The sequence below is a fragment of the Hemiscyllium ocellatum genome, chromosome 11 (genome assembly GCF_020745735.1).
Source record: "Hemiscyllium ocellatum isolate sHemOce1 chromosome 11, sHemOce1.pat.X.cur, whole genome shotgun sequence".
NCBI lineage: Eukaryota > Metazoa > Chordata > Chondrichthyes > Orectolobiformes > Hemiscylliidae > Hemiscyllium > Hemiscyllium ocellatum.
Window position 1 is genome coordinate 27,377,969 of NC_083411.1, and position 19,031 is coordinate 27,396,999.

A 19,031-nucleotide genomic window follows, 5' to 3' on the forward strand; every position below is an offset into this window, starting at 1 on the left:
TCTGCTCCCAATTTATGGTCCAGTTCCTGCCTATAAGCTTTGTTATTCCCCCCTCCCCAATTAAATACTACCCATACTATCTGCTCCTCTCCCTCTCCATGACTATTGTAAAGGTCAGGGAATTGTGATCGCTGTCACCAAAATGCTCTCCCACTGAGATTTGACACCTGACCTGGTTTGTTACCAAGCACCAAATCCAGTATGTCCTCCCCTCTAGTTGGCCTACCTACATAGTCAGGAATCCTTCCTGGGCACCTGACAAAATCTACTCCATCCGAACAATACAACCTCCTTAGTGCAAATAAATATTAGGGAAGTTGAAGTCAACCATGACAACAACCCTTTTTACCACTGCAGCTTTTCAAAATCTGCACCTCAATCTGCTTCTGTGCCCCTGTTGCTATTGGGATTCTATAGAAAACTCCAAATCAAGTGACTGCTCCATTCTGACTTCCACCCATACTGACTCAGACTAACTCTCTCCTCGATGACCTCACTTTCTGCGGCTGGTATATTATACCTGATTTTAACAGTGCCATCCCCCACCTCTTTACCTATTTCTTTTGAAGCATCTAAACCCAGAACACCCAACAACCGCTTCTGCCCATGATATCCAAGTCTCTATAATGCACAACTTTAGCATGGATTTTATAGCAGAAACCTGAGGGAGACAAAAGTCGTAGAATCAGTCAGTGTGGGTTTACAAATAGGAAATCATGCTCGACAAATCTAGTGGAACTCAAGGATGTAGCTAGAAAATGTTGATTGGGGTAGCCAGTGGATGTTTTATTTGGATTTGCCGAAGGTTTTTGGCAAAGTTCCATTTAAAATGTAAAACTAAAGCACTTGGGATCAGGAGTAGTTAATTGAGAAAAAAATTGGTTAGGCATGAAACAATGAATAAATGGGCTTTTTCTGAAATGTGGGTAGTGACAAATGGGTACTACAGGGTTCAGTACTCTGATCCCAGCTTTCAGTGTCTTAATGGTTTAGATGAGAGATCTGAATGTAATATCCCAATTTGTATATGACAAAGGTGGGTAGAAGAGCAAACTGAGGAGATTTGGTCAGGCTGAGTGGCTAAATGCATGGCAAATGCAATAATTTCTTAAATGTTTTAAATTCCACATGGGATGTGGGTGTTTCTGGCTAAGCCAGCATTTATTGTCCGTTCCAAGTTGCCCAGATGGCAGTTAAGTGTCAACCACATTGCTGTGGGTCTGGAGTCACATGTATGCCAGACCCGGTAAGGATGTAAAGAAGGCAAACTATATTTTGGTCTTCATTGCAAGAAGATTCAAGTATAACGATGAGGCTGTCTTGGTGCAGTTACACTGAGCGTTGGTGAGGCTACACCTGGAATATGTGCAGTCTTGGTCCCCTTATTTAAGGGAGGAAGTGCAGTGGAGGTTTACCAAATTGCTTCCTAAATGTCAGGACTGATGTATGAGGAAAGACCTGAGTTGGTTAAGGTTCTATTTGCTGATGTTTAGAAGAAATGAGGGCAGATATTGTAGTAACCTATGGGTTGCTTACAAGACTAGACCAGTTGGATACAAGGATGTTTCTAATCGGGGAGTCCATAATCAGGAGTCATAGCCTGAGAAGAGGTAATCCTTAAGATTGAGATGAGAATTTTTTTAATCCACAGGTGGTGAACCAGTGGAATTCACTATCCAGGACTGGGATGAGGGCAAAACATCCTCAAGGAGGTTGTACATATGGCTCTTGTTTAGAGATATGACTAGGGTGGGATTAAGGTATTGAAATCTGGTTGATTAGCTATGGTCATATTGAGTGACATTGCAGGCTTGGGTCACATGGCTTGCTCCTGCTCCTATCTTTGATTCTAAGTCCGTTTAAATCTTTAAGCTGCGCTATTAACATACGGTAACATTCAAATGAGAGCATCAAGTTTTTCTAGTGCTTTCCGTTCTTCTGTTTCACCCCACTAAAAAATAACATTTGTGCCAGAAATGAATCTATCATGCATTAATATGTTCATGGAGGTCCATATGTCCAAATTGGCAACCAGTCTTGGACCACAAATTTGGCAACAAGGACCTTGCATTTGACTGGGACAACACAACAATAATAGGACAAGCCAAATCAAGGATAGCCAGGGAACTCCTAGAAGCATGGCACTCATCCACTGACTCCATCAATAAATGCATTGACCTAAACCCAATATACTGACCACTGCAACAAATAACTGGCAATTGGAAGCAGCAGGAACAAAACCAAATAAATTCAAGCTGACACAGTACAGCAGTGCTTCACAGGAAGCTCCACAGCATTGAGGATGTCATAAGCAACGGGATGAAATGTCTGCAAACCAACTTGCCAGTTTGGTGAACATAGCCACAACAACTGGATGGTCCATCTGAACGTCCTCCAGAGATCCCTAGTATCACTGTTGCCAGTCTTCAGCCAATTCGATTCACTCCGCATGATATCAAGAAACGGGCACCAGATGTTGCAAAGGCATTGAGGATTTGTGCTCCAGAACTACTTGTACCCTTAACCAAGCTGTTCCAGTGCAGCTACAACACTGGCATCACCAAACTGTGTAAAATTGTCCGGGTACGACCTGTGCCTGCACAGCAAGACAAATTGAACCTGGTTCAATTACTGCCCCATCAGACTACTCTTGATGATCAATAATGTAGTCGGTGTCATCAACAGTGCTATCAAGAACATCTACTCATTGCCCAATTTGTGATCTGCTGTGATCACTCAGCTGTGATCTCACTGCAACCTTGATTCAAATTCTGTCCTCGTCTCACCAACCCGTGTAATTTTTTTTCTCTTTCAGGAAGAGAAAAGAATATCCTTGGAGATTTCTTGGGACCAATATACCATTCTTGAAGACAAGTCAATCATGTAGAATGTTGGTCTATTGCTCTGTTCTGGCATATGTGGTTATGTTGCTAATATAGGTCCCTGAAGTCTGCAGACATTGCAGGAAATACAACCTTGATGTTTTCTCAATTCTTCACTTAAAAGGACAAATCGTATCTACTAAAGTAATGGAGTGTTTTTTTTCAGAAATGTGTTCAGCTGGGCAGTTTGTACATGGCAAACTTTCCTTCAATTTGGCTTGACTTTATCAGGGCTTCTACAAATGAACCAGCTAGAAGAAAAGCCTCTTCAAAGTCTGTCATCATTCAAAACAGTACTTAACCTCTTGTTTTGCTGTAGAACCTTATCACCAAAATAAGAGGTTATCACCAGTCATGTGATTTTAGAAATCTCCACTTTAAAAATTCCAGTGTTCTGAGCTTTCAGGACTTTTTAAGGAAAAAGTAAACACATTCCAGGTATGTTCATGAAACTTAATTTCATTTCCTCAGTCATTCAAAAGTAAATACTTGCAAGCAATATTAAAACATCATATGACACTTCGAAAATTTGAATTAGGTATTGTCAGTCATTTTTGTCTCGTAATAACATGTATATGCATCAATTGTATAGGCTGGCATTTGGTCTTTCATCAGCCCTCAACACTTCAAAGGATAACAAACCAACTATTAAACACATTGAGGGGCTAGTTACTTGAGGACACGGTTATTTTAGCTTCAAATAAGTACATCCCTGATGACAAGCTGAAAGCGTTCCAAAATTTGGTATGAAGACTGTAAAATCTGAAATGTTTTAAAATCCTGCTAAGTATTTGCATCATTGGCTAGCCAAAGATGAGTTCTCTTTTTCCAGAATAATGTTCAGCATTAAGATATGTGCCACATGCACCATTTGACCTCCTCTTTGGATCCAATAAAATATCACTGAAAATGCACAGCCAAGTACCAACCTCGCTGCAATTATCGCAAGGAGGGGTGTACTGTTGATTTGAATAGAAGGGTGAGACAAAGTATACAAGTTTTATGAAAACAAATTAAGATGACACAATAATTACACATTAGATCTGTCCAAAAAGGTCAAACTAACATGTGATGCGACTCCATATGGTGTAGATGATGTGATCTCTTGTATGTTGGATAAGGAGAGACTTGTTTATATCTTAAGGTCCTGAAGGAATGTAAGACAATGAGTAAAATTATACTCAGCATAAAGCATTGTTTTTGGGTTTTAGTCTAAAAATGATTTTACATAATAGGGGTTCTCTGATTTTATGAATGCTCATACTTATGCACACAATCTCATACAGGGTATAATTCTAAAGATCTGATATAGGAGTGTTTCCTGTACTTAATGATTATGCTGTATTGTGTTTTGACTTGTGGATGGACCCGAACATAACTTATTCATAGCCCAGGAACTCGTACAGTCATTATGAAAGCTGATAATCAATCACTGGTTGTTTTGAAACCAAACGCTCCAATGCCCACTTTAGCAGCAGCTTGAATGCAGAGGTGGACTTTGACTTTTGTCTAAGTTCATAGATGATGAAGTGATCATTGTAATGTTAATGCACTGCACTGTCTAGAATTGCTGCCTGAACTGCTGTGCTCTTCCAGCACCACTGATCCAGTGTCTAGAATTACCATCTATATCTGACATAGAACCCAGCAGGAAGGATGCACTTTCTTTCCACGTGTTGATGAGTGAGTTGTCAGTCTGATTACGTTAAGTAGAGCAACTCATACAGGATGCTATGTTTTCAAGGATGTGCAATTGTATCTTACAGTTAACCAACACAGATATTAGATTTGGAAATTGAGCCATTTTTCTACCCCTAAGAGCAGGTTGGCAGTTAGCAAATTTATGCACTAAGCCAGCTGTTATGGATTCTGGAAATGTACAGATCAGTTGTGAGATCTTCGTAATTAGTACTTGGGGTTTGGTTTGACAGTGTAGTGAGAAGCCATCTTTGGCCAGGTTGAGATAAGTATGTAATGTAGTGTATCTTGAGCTGTAGTAAAAATGAAACCCTGCCATCAGTACCTTTTGCACCCATGTAAAAAATGCTCAGTTCAAATGTAAGTTGATTGTGGAATATGAAAGGTGGTATCCTTCTATCAGAGCAGCAGAGTGCACAAACTGTTCAACTTCTTGTTAAATGTTCACTGCTAACTGGAAGAAATGTCAGGTGTCATTGAATCATAAGCTGGCAATTTGTTTTATTATCTATCTCACATTGTACTACTACTACTGGTAAAATGCCAGCTGAATTTATTTCTTTGACTGAAATGAGAATGTAATTATTGAAGCCACACTTAGAAGTCAAAGTAAATAATCCAGAAAACTAATCATAGGATAGGGTGGGAGAAAAGTCTCTGAATGAGAAGGTTAAGACTCTGGTGACCATTAGGAAGAGTGGCAGAAATGCAAACACATCCCTCAAATGTTTAGTCAAGATGTTTGTTAGTGGTAAAGTTAAGGTTGTATAATATTTTGCCTTCTGGGGTTCATTAAAGGAAATTGGGAAGGATCAAATAAGTCTGCATTGGACTGTTGGAATAGGTATAGAATGTTGAAAGTTACAAAGGTGCTTGAAACCAGTTTGCTCAGATCTGAATTGAACAAACATGTCTAATGAAAAGGCAAATTCAGTGGATGGTCATAGACAGATTTTGTTGTTAGAAAACCTAATCCTCGGGCCCAGATGGATCAAGGACTTTACCCAAGTACTGAATGTTTGTTTGAGTTAAGGAAGGAGGTATCCCCTTAGGAATTGGAAGCCAGTGATTCCAATTGATTTGTAAAGAAATGTAAAATGATTATGGTATAAAAGATGTATGGAATTATGTTTTAAGGTATTCACGGAGTATAATAGCATCTTAAAGCAATTTGTGAATATATGTATATTACAGAATTATTCTGTTTTTGACACGTATGCTGAATAATGTTTTTGTTTGTCCTGGAAAGATTGGTTTTAATAACTTATACAAATGCAATGTTATTAAATACATATCCCTATTCTGTCATTGGAGCTTAGCAGACAATTTGATCAGCAGTGAAAAACTACAGAAGTCTCTTATCCTCCACTTTACATTCTCTAGGAAAACTGGGAGAGTGGTATTTGGTGTAGTTTTAGATGACAGACGTAACAGATCAGCTACAGAGATTGCTACAAGATAGATGAACATGATAAACAATTTCTTGTAGCTACAAACTGCAGCAGTGCATATCTCTTTAGATTGGTTTCAAGGAGTAAATATGCTCTGCATGTGCAGTTTTCCAAAGCTAAAGTAACTTGCATATGAAAAGATTTTGTCAAATGCAACTGGACAATCTTTCTTTGCTTGCAATGCCTCTTTTTGTGATGTGGAAAGAAATCTAGCACTTTAGTACCTTCTGCACTATTTTTAAACTCCAGTAGATGGTACTCTTTTCATTTTTCAGAAAGATGGCAGAAGCCACAGTTGCATGCGTTCTGAATTTGAATGAGTTCAGTCTTTTTGTTCATTTTTTAATACTCAAGATGGTTGAAGGCTATACAAAATGGCAAACTATTAGAATTGACTATGTAGCAAGAACCACCGAATCATTTGTCTCAGTGAGGTTGTGATTTTTAATTAAACACTTTCTCCTTTAGCTTTTGATAACCAGCTACATGCATGCTGCTAGAATCTATAACCTAGTGACCGGTCAAGGGAAGGAAAAGCACCAGCCTTTCTTGTCCAGCATTACCTTTTATACCTCGCGCTCTCATCTTTTAATGGTGCTGAGGGGCTAATTCAGTTTTGCATGAAGTGTCTGAATCAACTGTTCTTGCCTCTGCATGATTGAGACATGATCAGTGCAAAATGCAGATTTTTGAAAAAGTAGACAAGTAGGATTGTTCCAGGGATGTTTCCTGGTGATTGTGCCTTTTTAAAAAAAAACCTGTTGTTAGTTCAGGATGGATTTTTTAAAAATGTTACTTTCTATCTACTTTTTTCATTACCTCAAACTCAGACACTCAAAACATCTGAGCAAATAGAGGCCTTTGAAATGTGGATGTGAACATGTACTCAAGTTTTTGCAGACAGACTGAGATGAAAGAAGAGATGCATGAAATTGCAGGAGCAAGAAGAAAATGCTTAGTTTTTCAGCTTGATCAAATGACCAAAACATGTCTTAAGCAAATAGTGAATGTTGGTATAAAGGTCAATTACCACCGTTTTTAGTTCAATCTGGGTTCCAGTACATCTTGTGCTCATCTGAAATTTATTTCCCCCCCCCCCCCCATCTCACTTAATGTCAGTGTTGATCAATTTGACATCATCAACTAAGTACTCTGCAGGAATGCTGTAGTGTGGATAGCTACATTATTATCCTTGAACACTTCCGGACACTTGCTCAGTTTTGTTTTCCTGCAAGTTGCATTAAAGAAAATAATGGTTTCTGTATTTTCTATTTGTCCATTCCTTTCTTCCTGTATCCTCTGTCCTGCTTACAATATTTACTTATGCTATGCATTTTTATTTTCCTTTTCTGTCGAGTAAATGTCTTGACCTGTTTTCAGATCCATTGGTTACCATCAGAGGTGTTACAGTTTTCATTTATTATTTGGAAGATATGCTTGCTGTGAACATTTGGGAGGAATGTTTTTAATGTATGTGTTGCTTCCACTAGGTCCTCCCCCTCCTGTCAGTGAAATGGGTGAAACAGTCAGTTCTCCCACGCCGCCACCACCGTATTCCTGTGATCCCAATGGCAATGATCTTCCTCGAGGTGAGACCCTTCTAACTCTGAACAAAACCACAAATTCAGAAGTGTCCAGGTTTTAAGGTAATAAAACTCTTTGTTTCTTTTAGATAGAAAGGTGGTCCAGTATTACTTCAACCTCGGTTTGCAGGTGAGTTTAATAGGAATATAGAATTAGCATAGTTCTGTATGTCTGTCCTTCAAATAAGTCATCCAAAAGAGATTCTGCTGAAATTTTGGGGCATCTTTTTAAGCACTTTATTTTAAAATTATGGCCCATGACTTTTACACAGCTTTATCTTTCAATGAGGTTCTCTGCAAACCTCTTGATGTGGTTGAAGCAACATCTTAGCAGGACTTATACACTTAATGGTAAGGTCCTAGGGAGTGTTGCTGCACAAAGACCTTGGTGTGCAAGTTCATAGCTCCTTGAAAGTGGAGTTGCAGGTAAATAGGGTACTGAAGGTGTTTGGTATGCTTTCCTTTATTGGTCAAAGTATTGAGTACAGGGAGGTCATGTAGCTGTACAGGACATTAGTTAGGTCACTGTTGGAATATTGTGTGCAATCCTGGTCTCCTTCCTATGGGAAAGGTGTTGTGAAACTTGAAAGGGTTCAGAAAAGATTTACAAGGATATTGCTAGGGTTGGAGGATTTGAGCTATTGGGAGAGGTTGAATAGGCTATGGTTGTTTTCCTGGAGTGTCGGAGGTTGAGATCGCCTTTAGAGGTTTACAAAATTGACGGGTGTGATAGGGTAAATAGGCAAAGTCTTTTCCTTGGGGTCAGGGAGTCCAGAACTAGAGGGCATTGGTTTAGGATGAGAGGAGAAAGATATGAGACCTATGGGGCAACTTTTTCACTGAGGGTGAACGTGTATAGAATGAGCTGCCAGAGGAAGTGGTGGAGGCAATTGCAACATTCTAAGAGGCATTTGGATGGGTATATGAATAGAAAGGGTTGGCAGGATATGGGCTAGGTGATGGCTGGTAGGACAAGGTTGGGTTGGGATATCTGGTCGGCATGGATGGATTGGACCGAAGGGTTTGTTTCCATGTTGTACATCTCTATGACTCTGATATAAATGATTTGAGTGGAATCATAGAAGGTATAGTTAATACATTTGCAGATGATACCAAAATTGGAGATGTAGTGGACAGCAAAGAAGGTTACCTCAGTACAATGGGATCTTGATCAGATGGGCTGAGGAATGGCAGATGGAGTTTAATTTAGATAAATGTGAGGTGTTGCATTTTGGGAAAGCAAATCAGCAGTACTTGTACACTTAATGGTAAGGTCCTGGGGAGTGTTGATGAGAAAAAGAGACCTTGGAGTGCAAGTTCATAATTCCTTGAAAGTAGAGTCTCGGAACAATGGGATAGTGATGGCGGCGTTTGGTATGCTTTCTTTTATTGGTCAGAGTATTGAGTACAGGCGTTGTGTTGCAGCTGTTAGGCCACTTTTGGAGTATTGTGTGCAGTTCTGGTCGGAAGGAAGTTGTGAAACTTGAAAGGATCAGAAGATTTACAAGGATGTTGGAGGATTCGAGCTATTGGGAAAGGCTGAATAGGCTGGGGCTGTTTTCCCTGGAGTGTTGGACGCTGAGGGGTGACCTTAGAGGTTTACAAAATTGAGGGGTATGGATAGGGTAAATAGGCAAAATCTTTTTTTCACTGGGGTTGGGGAGTCAAGAGCTAGAGGGGATAGGTATAAGATGAGGGGAAAAATTTAAAAAGAGACCTAAGGGATAACAACAACTGGCAGCTCATTCCATAAGCACACCACCCACTGTGTGAAAATATAGTGGAGGCTGGTTCAATTAAAACATTTTAAAAGGCATCTGGATGTGTATATGAATAGGAAAGTTTTAGTGGGATATGGGCCTCTTAAACCCATAATCCTGGCAAATAGGATTACACTTAATCAGGATATCTGGTCAGCTTGGATGAGTTGGACCAAAGGATCTGTTTCTGTGCTGAGTGTCTGTTAGCTCTGACTTAGTTGTATTTTACAGCTGAGAATAATTTGACTAGGAGATTATTCATTTACGATGTGTTGTCTTTTTAGGAGACTAGCAAAAACTCTCTTGAAACGTGATTGTTAAAGTGTGCAGGATCCTTCCTACATTTTTGAATTTGTTTCTACGACTGTTGTTGTATTCCTAAATGTTGGCTTAAAAATTAACTTGCAACATTTGTAAAATGTTTATCAACTTTTAACATAGCAAGTTGGAAATCATTCTCTTCTGGTCAATTTTGAATGCATTTTTCTCTTGTTTCTAGTGTTGCCACCAAAACTATTGGCACTCGGTCTATATGCCACAACAACAGCCAGTGGACATTTACCCAGTATTTCCTGCCACTTCACAGTTTATTGAACAGTCGACCATGCCACAACTGTATGGTGATAATGGGAGAAGTGATGACCTTCAAAGTTCTTCTGACACGATGTCTAATGGCAAGTTTATTTCATTTTTTAATATGGGACTCAATTTTTGAAGTTTTGATCCATATTGGGAAGGCAATTGTCCGAATCTTTTGCTTTGAAAGAGAATTGAGCACTCTGGTCAGTGATGTCTTTGTGATATGTTGAGTAAAACTCATTGTATCCTACCCAAGGCTGTGTAAAGTCCCTAATACTGATTGGACTAGTTTTGCACTTTTTATCCATTTTCCATCTAAGAGTCTGAGGTTGACCATGTTATGGATAGCTCTGCACTGCAGATTAGAGTTGCTGAGGGAGACGGTGAATGCGTGACCAAAAGGCAGAGAAAGAGTCGGAAGGCGGTGCAGGTGTCTCGTGCAATCATCTCCCTCCAAAACAGGTATACAATTTTGGATACTGTTGGGGGAGATCGCTCACCAGGGGAGGACAGCAGTTGCCAGGATCATGGCACAGTGGCCACTACTGTTTAGAAGAGCGGGAAAAATACTCGTAGGGCTATAATCATAGGGGATTAGATTGTAAGGCAGTTCTGTGGCTGAAAATGGGACTCCCGGATGGTCTGTTGCCTCCCAGGTGCTCGGGTCAGGGATGTCACTGATCGGCTGCAGAGAATTCTGAAAGCGGAGGGTGAACAGCCAGTTGTCGTGGTGCATATAGGCACCAATGGTATGATATAAGTTTTTAAAAAAATCATGAGGTCCTGAAAGCAGAATTCAGGGAGCTAGGAGGAGAATCTCCAAAGGTAGTGATCTCAGGATTGCTATTAGTGCCACCTGCTAGCCAGGGTAGAAATCAAAAATAGGCAGGATGAACACGCGGCTTGAGGGATCATGTAGGAGAGAGGGGTTCAGATTTGTGGAACATTGAGACTGGTTCTGGGGAAGGTGGACTGTTACAAACTGGATGGTTTACACCTGAACCAGACTGAAATTAATGTGCCTGGGGGAGTTTTCACTTTTGCTGTTGGAGAGGTTTTAAACTAATGGGCTAGGAACCAGAAGAGAAGACTAGTAGACAATGAGGTGGAACTTGAGTGTGTAAGGATCATGAAGTTTACCAAGGGGAAGAGTAGGCAGAGAGCAGATGAATGCAAAAGAACTGGCAGTCTGAAGTGCATATACTTTTAATGCAAGGAGTATAGTTGGTAAGGCAGGTGAGCTTAGGGCTTGGATTGGTGCCTGGGAGTATGAAGTTATGGTGGTTGCAGAGACTTGGTTGAAGGAAGAGCATGATTGGCAACTAAATGTTCCAGGATATAGATGCTTCAGACAGGACAGGTGGAAAGAAGTTGAATTGCTGATCAGACATGATATCACGGCTGTGCTAAAGGAGGACACTATATGTAGAGCTGAACAGTGAGGCATTGTGTAGAACTGAGAAATAAGGATACAGTTACATTGGGGCTGTATTACAGTGAGCGTGAGGTAGAAGATTTAAATAGGTAAACAGATTATGTAGAGGCAACAGGGTGGTGGTGATGGGAGATTTTAATTTTCCCAACATTGACTGGGATACACTTTAATGTCTGTCTGGATGAGGCAGAATTTGTAAGTAGCATCCAGGAAAGTTTTCTAGAGCAGTATGTCGACATTGTGACTAGGGAAGGGGCCATATTGGACCTGGTGTTGTAATGAGGCAAAAGTGAGGACTGCAAATGCTAGAAACGAGAGCTTCCTGCCTCTATTCTTGATTTTAAGGGCTTTTGCCTGAAATGTTGATTTTCCTGCTCGGATGCTGCTGACCTGTGCTTTTCCAGCACCACTCTGATCTAAACTCTGGTGTTGTAATGAGCCAGGCTAGGTGATAGAAGTTGCAGTGGGGGATTTCTTTGGGAATGGTGACCACAATTCTAAGTTTTAGAATACTCATAAACAAAGATGAGGAGTGATCCAAAGGGAAGAGTGCTAAACTGAGCCAAGGCCACTTATTTCCCATCGTCTGCTGTATTTTGATATGTGGACTGGGAGCAGCTATTTGAAGGCAAGTCCACATTTCATATGTGGAGCTTTCAAAGATATGCCTATCCTGCACTATCCCTTTGAAAACAAGGGATAGGAGAGGCAAGATTCCTGAACTGTGGATGACGGGAGAAATCGCGCAACTAGCCAAGAGGAAAAGTGAAGTGTGCATAAAGGTCCAGGCAACTAAGAACAAAATGAGCCTTTGAGAATATCAAGTAGGATCAATCTTAAACGAGAAATTAAGTGGGTTAAAAAAGTCATGAAATAACTTTTTAGCAAACATAATTAAGGAGAATCCCAAGCCTTTTATTCATATATAAGAAGAAAGAGAACTAGAGAAAGGGTTGGTCCACTAAATAATAAGGAAGGTTGTGTTGAATCTGAGAAAATGGCTGAGATTCTTTAGATTACTTTGCATCAGTGTTCACTGAGCGGGACATAATGAATGTTGAGATTAGAGATAAAAGTTTGTTTACTCTGGATCACTTTGACATAAGGAGGAAAGATGTGTTGGGTAAGCTAAAGGATATTAAGGTGGAGAAATCCCCAGGACTGGATGCGATGTGTCCCAGGTTGCTGAGGGAGGCGAGAGAGGAAATAGCTGGGGCCCTGACAGGTATCTTTGTAGCACAAGTGAAATGTCAGAAGACTAGAGGGTTGTTAATATTGTCCCCCTGTACAAGAAGGGTAGTAGGGGTATTCCAGATAACTACAGACCAGTGAGCCTGACATCAGTGGTGGGAAAGTTGCAGGAGAAGGTACGGAGGGATCAAATCAATTTATATTTGGAAAAGAATGGGTTTGTCAGTGATGTGTAACATGATTTTGTGCAGGGGAGGTAGTGTTTTACCAACTTAGTTATTTGAGGAAGTGACCACATTGATTGAAGGAAGGGCTGTAGATGTCATATGCATGGACTTCAGTAAGGTGTTTGATAAGGTTCCCCATGGTAAACTAATGGAGCAAGTGAAGCTAGGTGGATAAAGAACTGTTTGAGCAACAGGAGACTATAGTAGTTGAAGGGAGTTTCTTGAAATGGAGAAAGGTGATTAGTGTTGGGGCCACTGTTGTTTGTGATATACATAAATGATTTGGTCTGATCAGTCAGTTTGCAGATGAGAGATTGGAGTAGCAGAAAGCATATGGGACTGTCAAAGAATACAGGAGAGTATAAATAGACTGGAAAGTTGGGCAGAAAAGTGGCAGATGGAGTTCAATCCTGCAAATGTGAGGTGATGCATTTTAGGAAGTCTAATTCTAGAGCGAACTATACTGTAAATGGAAGAGCCTTGGGCAAAGGTGATCAGAGATATCTGGGAATTCAGGTCCATTCAACCCTGAAGGTTGCTGCATTTGTGGATAGTGGTCAAGAAGGCATATGGTATGCTAGCCTTCATTGGGCGGGGTATTGAGTAGAAGAGCTGGCAGGTCATGTTAAAATTGTACAAGATTTTGGTTTGACTGCGTTTGGAATATAGTGTACAGTTCTGGTCGCCATGTTACCAAAAGGATGTGGAGACTTTGGAGAGAGTGCAGAGAAGGTTTGAGGATGTTGCCAGGTATAGAAGGTGCTAGCTATGAAGGGAGGTTGAGTAGGTTAGGATTGACTTTTTTTAAGAAAAAGGAGATTGGGGGGGGGGGGGGACTGACTGAAGTCTGCAAAATCGTGAAAGGTATGGGGCAGGGTGGATAGAAAAGCTTTTTCCCAGGGTGAGGGATTCAATAATGAGGTCACATGCTCAAGGTGAGACGTGAAAAGTTTAAGGGGGATACACGGGGAAAGTACTTTAGAGGGTGGTCGGTGCTTGGAACATGTTGCCAGTGGAGGTGGTAGAGGCAGGCATGGTAGATTCATTTGAGGTGCATCTGGACAGATGCGTGAGTAGGTGGGGAGCACCGGGATCCAGATGCTTAGGAATTTGGTGACCGGTTTAGGCAGTGGATTTGGATCAGCTCAGGCTTTGAAGGCCTTAGGGCGTATTCCTGGGCTGTAAATTTTCTTGTTCTTTTGTTCTTTGAGTTTTACCCACATGGATATTTTCCATCATATTTATTTGGGGGATGTGGGCTTTGCTGCTTGGGCCAGCACTTATTACCCTTAATTGGCAATGAGCTACACACTATCAGTTCATATGTACTATTTTATAGAAGCTCTTGTTACTTTCAGTAATGCTGCCTGGTATCTTGTATGTATTTTGAATCTTAAAAACAGCTCTACATAGCTGTTTCTGCAATACAAAAATAACGTGATTAAGTAAATTGTTTTTGAAGGGTGCTAAACATAATTACTTTTGAAGACTCAAATTTAGTAGTAGTAGGAACATGATTGACACTGCCTGAACTTCACGTGACTTCATAGAGAAGAGACTTAATGATGAAAATAGTCTGACCAGATTGATAAAAGAACGATGCTAAATTCACCGCCAGCTTCTGGCTGTCCTCTCAGCACTTCCCACTGTCTTTGCACTATTTAACCTACCAAAGGTGTTTAACATGGTAAGGGATTCTGTTCTGCACCTAGACAATCTGAATATATTTTCAAAACCAACAACAAACGAACCAGCATGAGCCGTCGACATTAAAACTTGTATCAATATTTAAGTTGAACTAGCAGTTTAAATGTAAATTTGAGACCTCCATTTTGAGGAACTTAAATTCTGCACCTCGTTCGCTCAAACCCAAGATCATCACCAAACAAAATTCAAGACTGCATTTCTGAGCAGTAGTGTTCACTCCATATAGTGTTGGAGGCTTAGGCAATTTCAGAACTTACTTTTCTGAAGGATGTGACACAGGAGTTAGCTAAGTGCTTGAGGTTTAGAATCTATCATGAGTGGATAGGGTGCAGTGGTTGATCCTGAAGGTTGCTTGTTTCAATCTTTTGGTTAACTACGTACGGTTGTGCCTGTGCAAGGAATATTGAAACAGTAACTATGCAGAATCACTGCTAAAGCAATCTGGACCAAGATTGAACAGGTATTAGATAAAAGCAAGATGCAATCTGAAAGGAAGTAGCACGAGTTTTAGTAGATGCTCATCAACAGGCTATTAAGTATCTTGAAAAACACTTTGAAATGCAGCAGTGCCCCTCATTTGAAAAACCTTTTCACAATTGTTTCGGTTTAAAAGAATGAAGTTAAATTTTTTAAAAGGAGCTGACTGTTTCCAATCTGCACTAGACCTCTTGACAGTTATTAATTCCCAGAGTGGGGAGAGACTGCTTTGGACGTCAAGGAAGTATGCCTCGTGAATCTCTAGAAAATTCAAGTTGGAAATTGAGAAAAACCCACTGCCTGGAGTCATACTGTTGTTGGAGAATAGTTACCTCTGCCTCAGGGTATTGCTGAAACAATTCTTATGATGTTAGATTCACTAATGACCTTTTTTCCATCGTACGACGTGGGAATATTTATTCAGCTCGATTCAGTTTCTTTTAGTGGAGAAATCCATGGTCTGGTACAGTGAGACCTGGTCAACATTGTCCTGGGCTGATGTGTGGCAATTGACATGCCGCACAATATGCGAGAAGGCCCTCCTCGGTGAGATAATCTTTTAATATCTCCCTTTAAAATTCGACAGGAATACCAACAATGAATTCCCAAACTTTTTTTTACATGTGGAGTTCACCCTGAATAAGAAATTTTACTGGATACTAGCTATAAATGCTATAGCTATAAAAGGTGGTCAGAAGATAGGCTTTGCCTGACTCAAGCCTTTCTACAGTCAACAATGGCAAGATGTCTGACTGATAGAGCTATACAGCTTGGAAACAGACCTCTAGGTCTAACTCATCCATGTTGACTGGATAGCCTAAATAAATTAGTTCCATTTGCCAGCATTTAGCCTATATCCCCTCCACCCTTCCTATTCATATACCCACCCAGATGTCTTTTTAAATGTTGTTGTAATTGTAACAGCCTCCTCCACTGGCAGCTCATACCATGTACTCTGCATGAAAAAGTTGCCCCTTAGATCCCTTTTCAAATCCCCCCACCCATCTTAAACCTATACCTCTAGTTTCGGACTCCACTATCCTGCAACAAAGACCTTGTGTATTCCCCCTATTCCTGTCCCTCATGATTTTAATAACCTTGAAAAGGTTACCCCTTGGCCTCCAATGCTCCAGGGAAAACAGCCCCAGTCTATTTAGCCCCTCTCTATCGCGCAAGCCCTCCAAACCTGGTAATATGTTTGTAAATCTTTTCTGAACCCTTTCAAATTTCATAACATCCTCCCTACAGGAGGGAGACCAGAATTGCACACTGCCAAAAGTGGCCTTACCAATACGCTGTACAACCACAACATGGCCTCCCAACTCCTATATTCAATGCACTGACCAATAAAGGCAAACATACCAAAGACCACGTTCATATTCTAGCTATCTTGTGATTCCAATTTCAAGGAGCTATGAACCTGCACTCAAAGTTTCTTTTGTTCACTAAAACTCCCCAGGACCTTGCCACTAAATGTACAAGTCCACCCCTGATTTGCCTTTCCAAAATGTAGCACCTCACATTTATCCGAATTAAATTCCACCTATCATTCATTGACCCATGTGATCAAGGTCCTGTTATTCTCTAAGGTAACCTTTACTGTTCACTACATCTCCAATTTTGGTGTCATCTGCAAACTTACCTCCTAAATCCACATTCAAATCATTATACAAAAAGCAGCGGACCCAGCATCAGTCCTTGTGACACACTGGTCACAGGCCTCCAGTGTGAAAGGCAGCCCTCCACTACTGTCCTCTATCTTTTGGTATTCTACTTTTAAACTAGTTCTGTTTCCAAATGGCTGGCTCTCCCTCTTCTGTGAAATCTAATCTTATGATGAGCCTTGTTGAACTTCTTACTGAAGTCCATGTATACCCTGTCCACCGCTCTGACTTCATCAATCCTCTTCGTTTCTTCAAAAAACGCAAGTTTGTGCTTAGGAAATAATGTCTCACTAAACCATATTGACTATCCCTAATCAGTCCTTGCCTTTACAAACATATGTTAATCATGTCCCTTTGGATTCCTTCCAGAAACTTGCCCACTGATGTTAGGCTCACTGGTCTATAGTTCATTGGTTTTTCCTTGCCACCTTTCTTAAGTAGTGGCAGCACATTTGCCAACCTCCACTCTTCTGGCACCCCACCTATGGCTATTGATACAAATATCTCAGCAAGGGCCCAGCAATCACTTCCATAGATTCCCACAGAGTTCTAGAGTACATCTGATCAAGTCCCAGGGATTTATCCACCTTTGTGTGTGTTAAGATGTCCAGCGCAACCACCACCTATAATATTGTGATGAACATGCTCTCCATTTGCCTGAAAATGTGCAGCTCCAGCAATGCTTGAAGTTCAGTGCCATTCTGAAAAAAGCACTTTCTAGATTGGCCTATCATTCACCACTTCAAGCATTCACTCACTCCTCCATGAGTGAGCTGTAGCTCAGCTTGTACGATGAGGTGTGCTGCTGCAGCTCAACAGGGCATCCTTGTGACCTACCATATTTGACAAGGGCAAAAGGTGTGTAGGGACATAGCTGACTAGTTTCCCATCAAGTCACATTCCCTCTTAACTTGAAAATACAATATTCCTTTGCTCTAAAAATGCTGGAGTTCTACCAATTTATAATCTATTTACTTGAGTTGGTCACTGCGTGGCAACATTTTGTCTATCATTCGTTGACCTTAGTGAGCAGTGCCTTGAAATGGCTGCATCCTTGGTGTGTGTAACACCCTCCATGCTGTTAGAAATGGAGTTTCATGATTTCTTTCCAGCAACATTGAAGAAAAGACCATTAGCTCCAAGTTAGTATGATGTGTGACTAGAAGGAGAACTTAAGGGGATAGTGTTACCATGCATTTGTTCTATCCTTCTAGATGTTAGTTTGGAAGGTGTTCTGAGTATTGACCCACATGTTCAAGAAGGTGGCTCATCACTTCAGGGTAGTTTGGGAGTGAGCAACAGATGTTGGCTTTGCTAACAACAATACCATATCTTGTGAAGATTTAAAAAAAGTTGAGCAAGTCATGTGACTGATGTTTAGGCTGAATTAGATGTAATAATTGCAGGATTCTTAAAGCTTTTGAAAACTTAGGTGGTATTTTAGCTCATTTACATTTTTTCATTTTGTTAAATTTATTGGAGCATCCTCACTTCTCCCTGTCATTTCTCCCTTGGCTCAAAAAAATTTCTCTCTTTTGGAGAATGAACATTTTTCCAGGATTGGACAGAAGGTCACTGTTTCATGTTGAAATGCTGTCTATAATCTGGTCTCTAAATTAAATTTACAATGTCTTATAGTTTTTGGGTGGAATAGATGTATGTTTTTGGTACTGATGGGCTCTATTTTCCTCTGCAGGATCTTATCCTACTGTGGAGCCTCAAACTGTTCCTCATTCAACAATGTACTATCCAGTGCTGACTGATCAATACATTCCAGCACCTGCTTATGATCCCTGTATCCCTGCAGCATCCACGCTTCATTACGTAGGTGCCTGGTACCCAACAAATCAGATGTGTAATAGTTCACCAAGGCTGCAGAGCCCAGCACCTCCAGCTCCATTAAATTATGTTGGACCTGCCAATCTGCCTACACATTATGTATCTCACTAACGTTGAGAAAAAAAAAAATTGGGTTTAACATGCCTAATTAAAGGTAGATTGTTTACCTCCTTGCCCACTATCCCCTTACCAACCCCAACCACTATCGAGCATCAGATTCTTTAATTGACTTAACTCCGATTCAAAAAAATCATCCACTTTTTCCTCTGCAATTGCCTGAAATACTTGTATATGTGGTCTTTTATTTAAATAGCTGTTCACATCTTGATACTGAGACTTTCTCACTTTGTAGTAAAGCTCCTAATTGGGTTTGTAGACCAAAATAAGGCAAATGTTGCTTGTCAGTAGATGCGCTTTTATGCAAGTTCTTTCCATTGTGCAATATCAACAGAGCTTCAACTTCACCTTGAGTGAAGTGTCTTGTCTTCTGAAATCAGTTGAAGGGCTACCCTTCAAAGGAAAAAAGTTATTCCAACAT

The 19,031-nt window shown here is 40.5% G+C and overlaps 1 protein-coding gene across 1 annotated transcript in view; it reads left to right on the forward strand.

Moving 5' to 3' along the window:
• The window catches only part of alg13 (ALG13 UDP-N-acetylglucosaminyltransferase subunit), a 66,422-nt gene extending 47,818 nt beyond the window's left edge, over positions 1 to 18,604 (forward strand). The window contains 4 exon segments of the mRNA XM_060832326.1: positions 7,522 to 7,620; positions 7,704 to 7,744; positions 9,874 to 10,048; positions 18,351 to 18,604. Of these exon segments, the coding sequence (XP_060688309.1) occupies positions 7,522 to 7,620; positions 7,704 to 7,744; positions 9,874 to 10,048; positions 18,351 to 18,604 (569 nt within the window).
• The last annotated feature ends 427 nt before the right edge of the window (positions 18,605 to 19,031 follow it).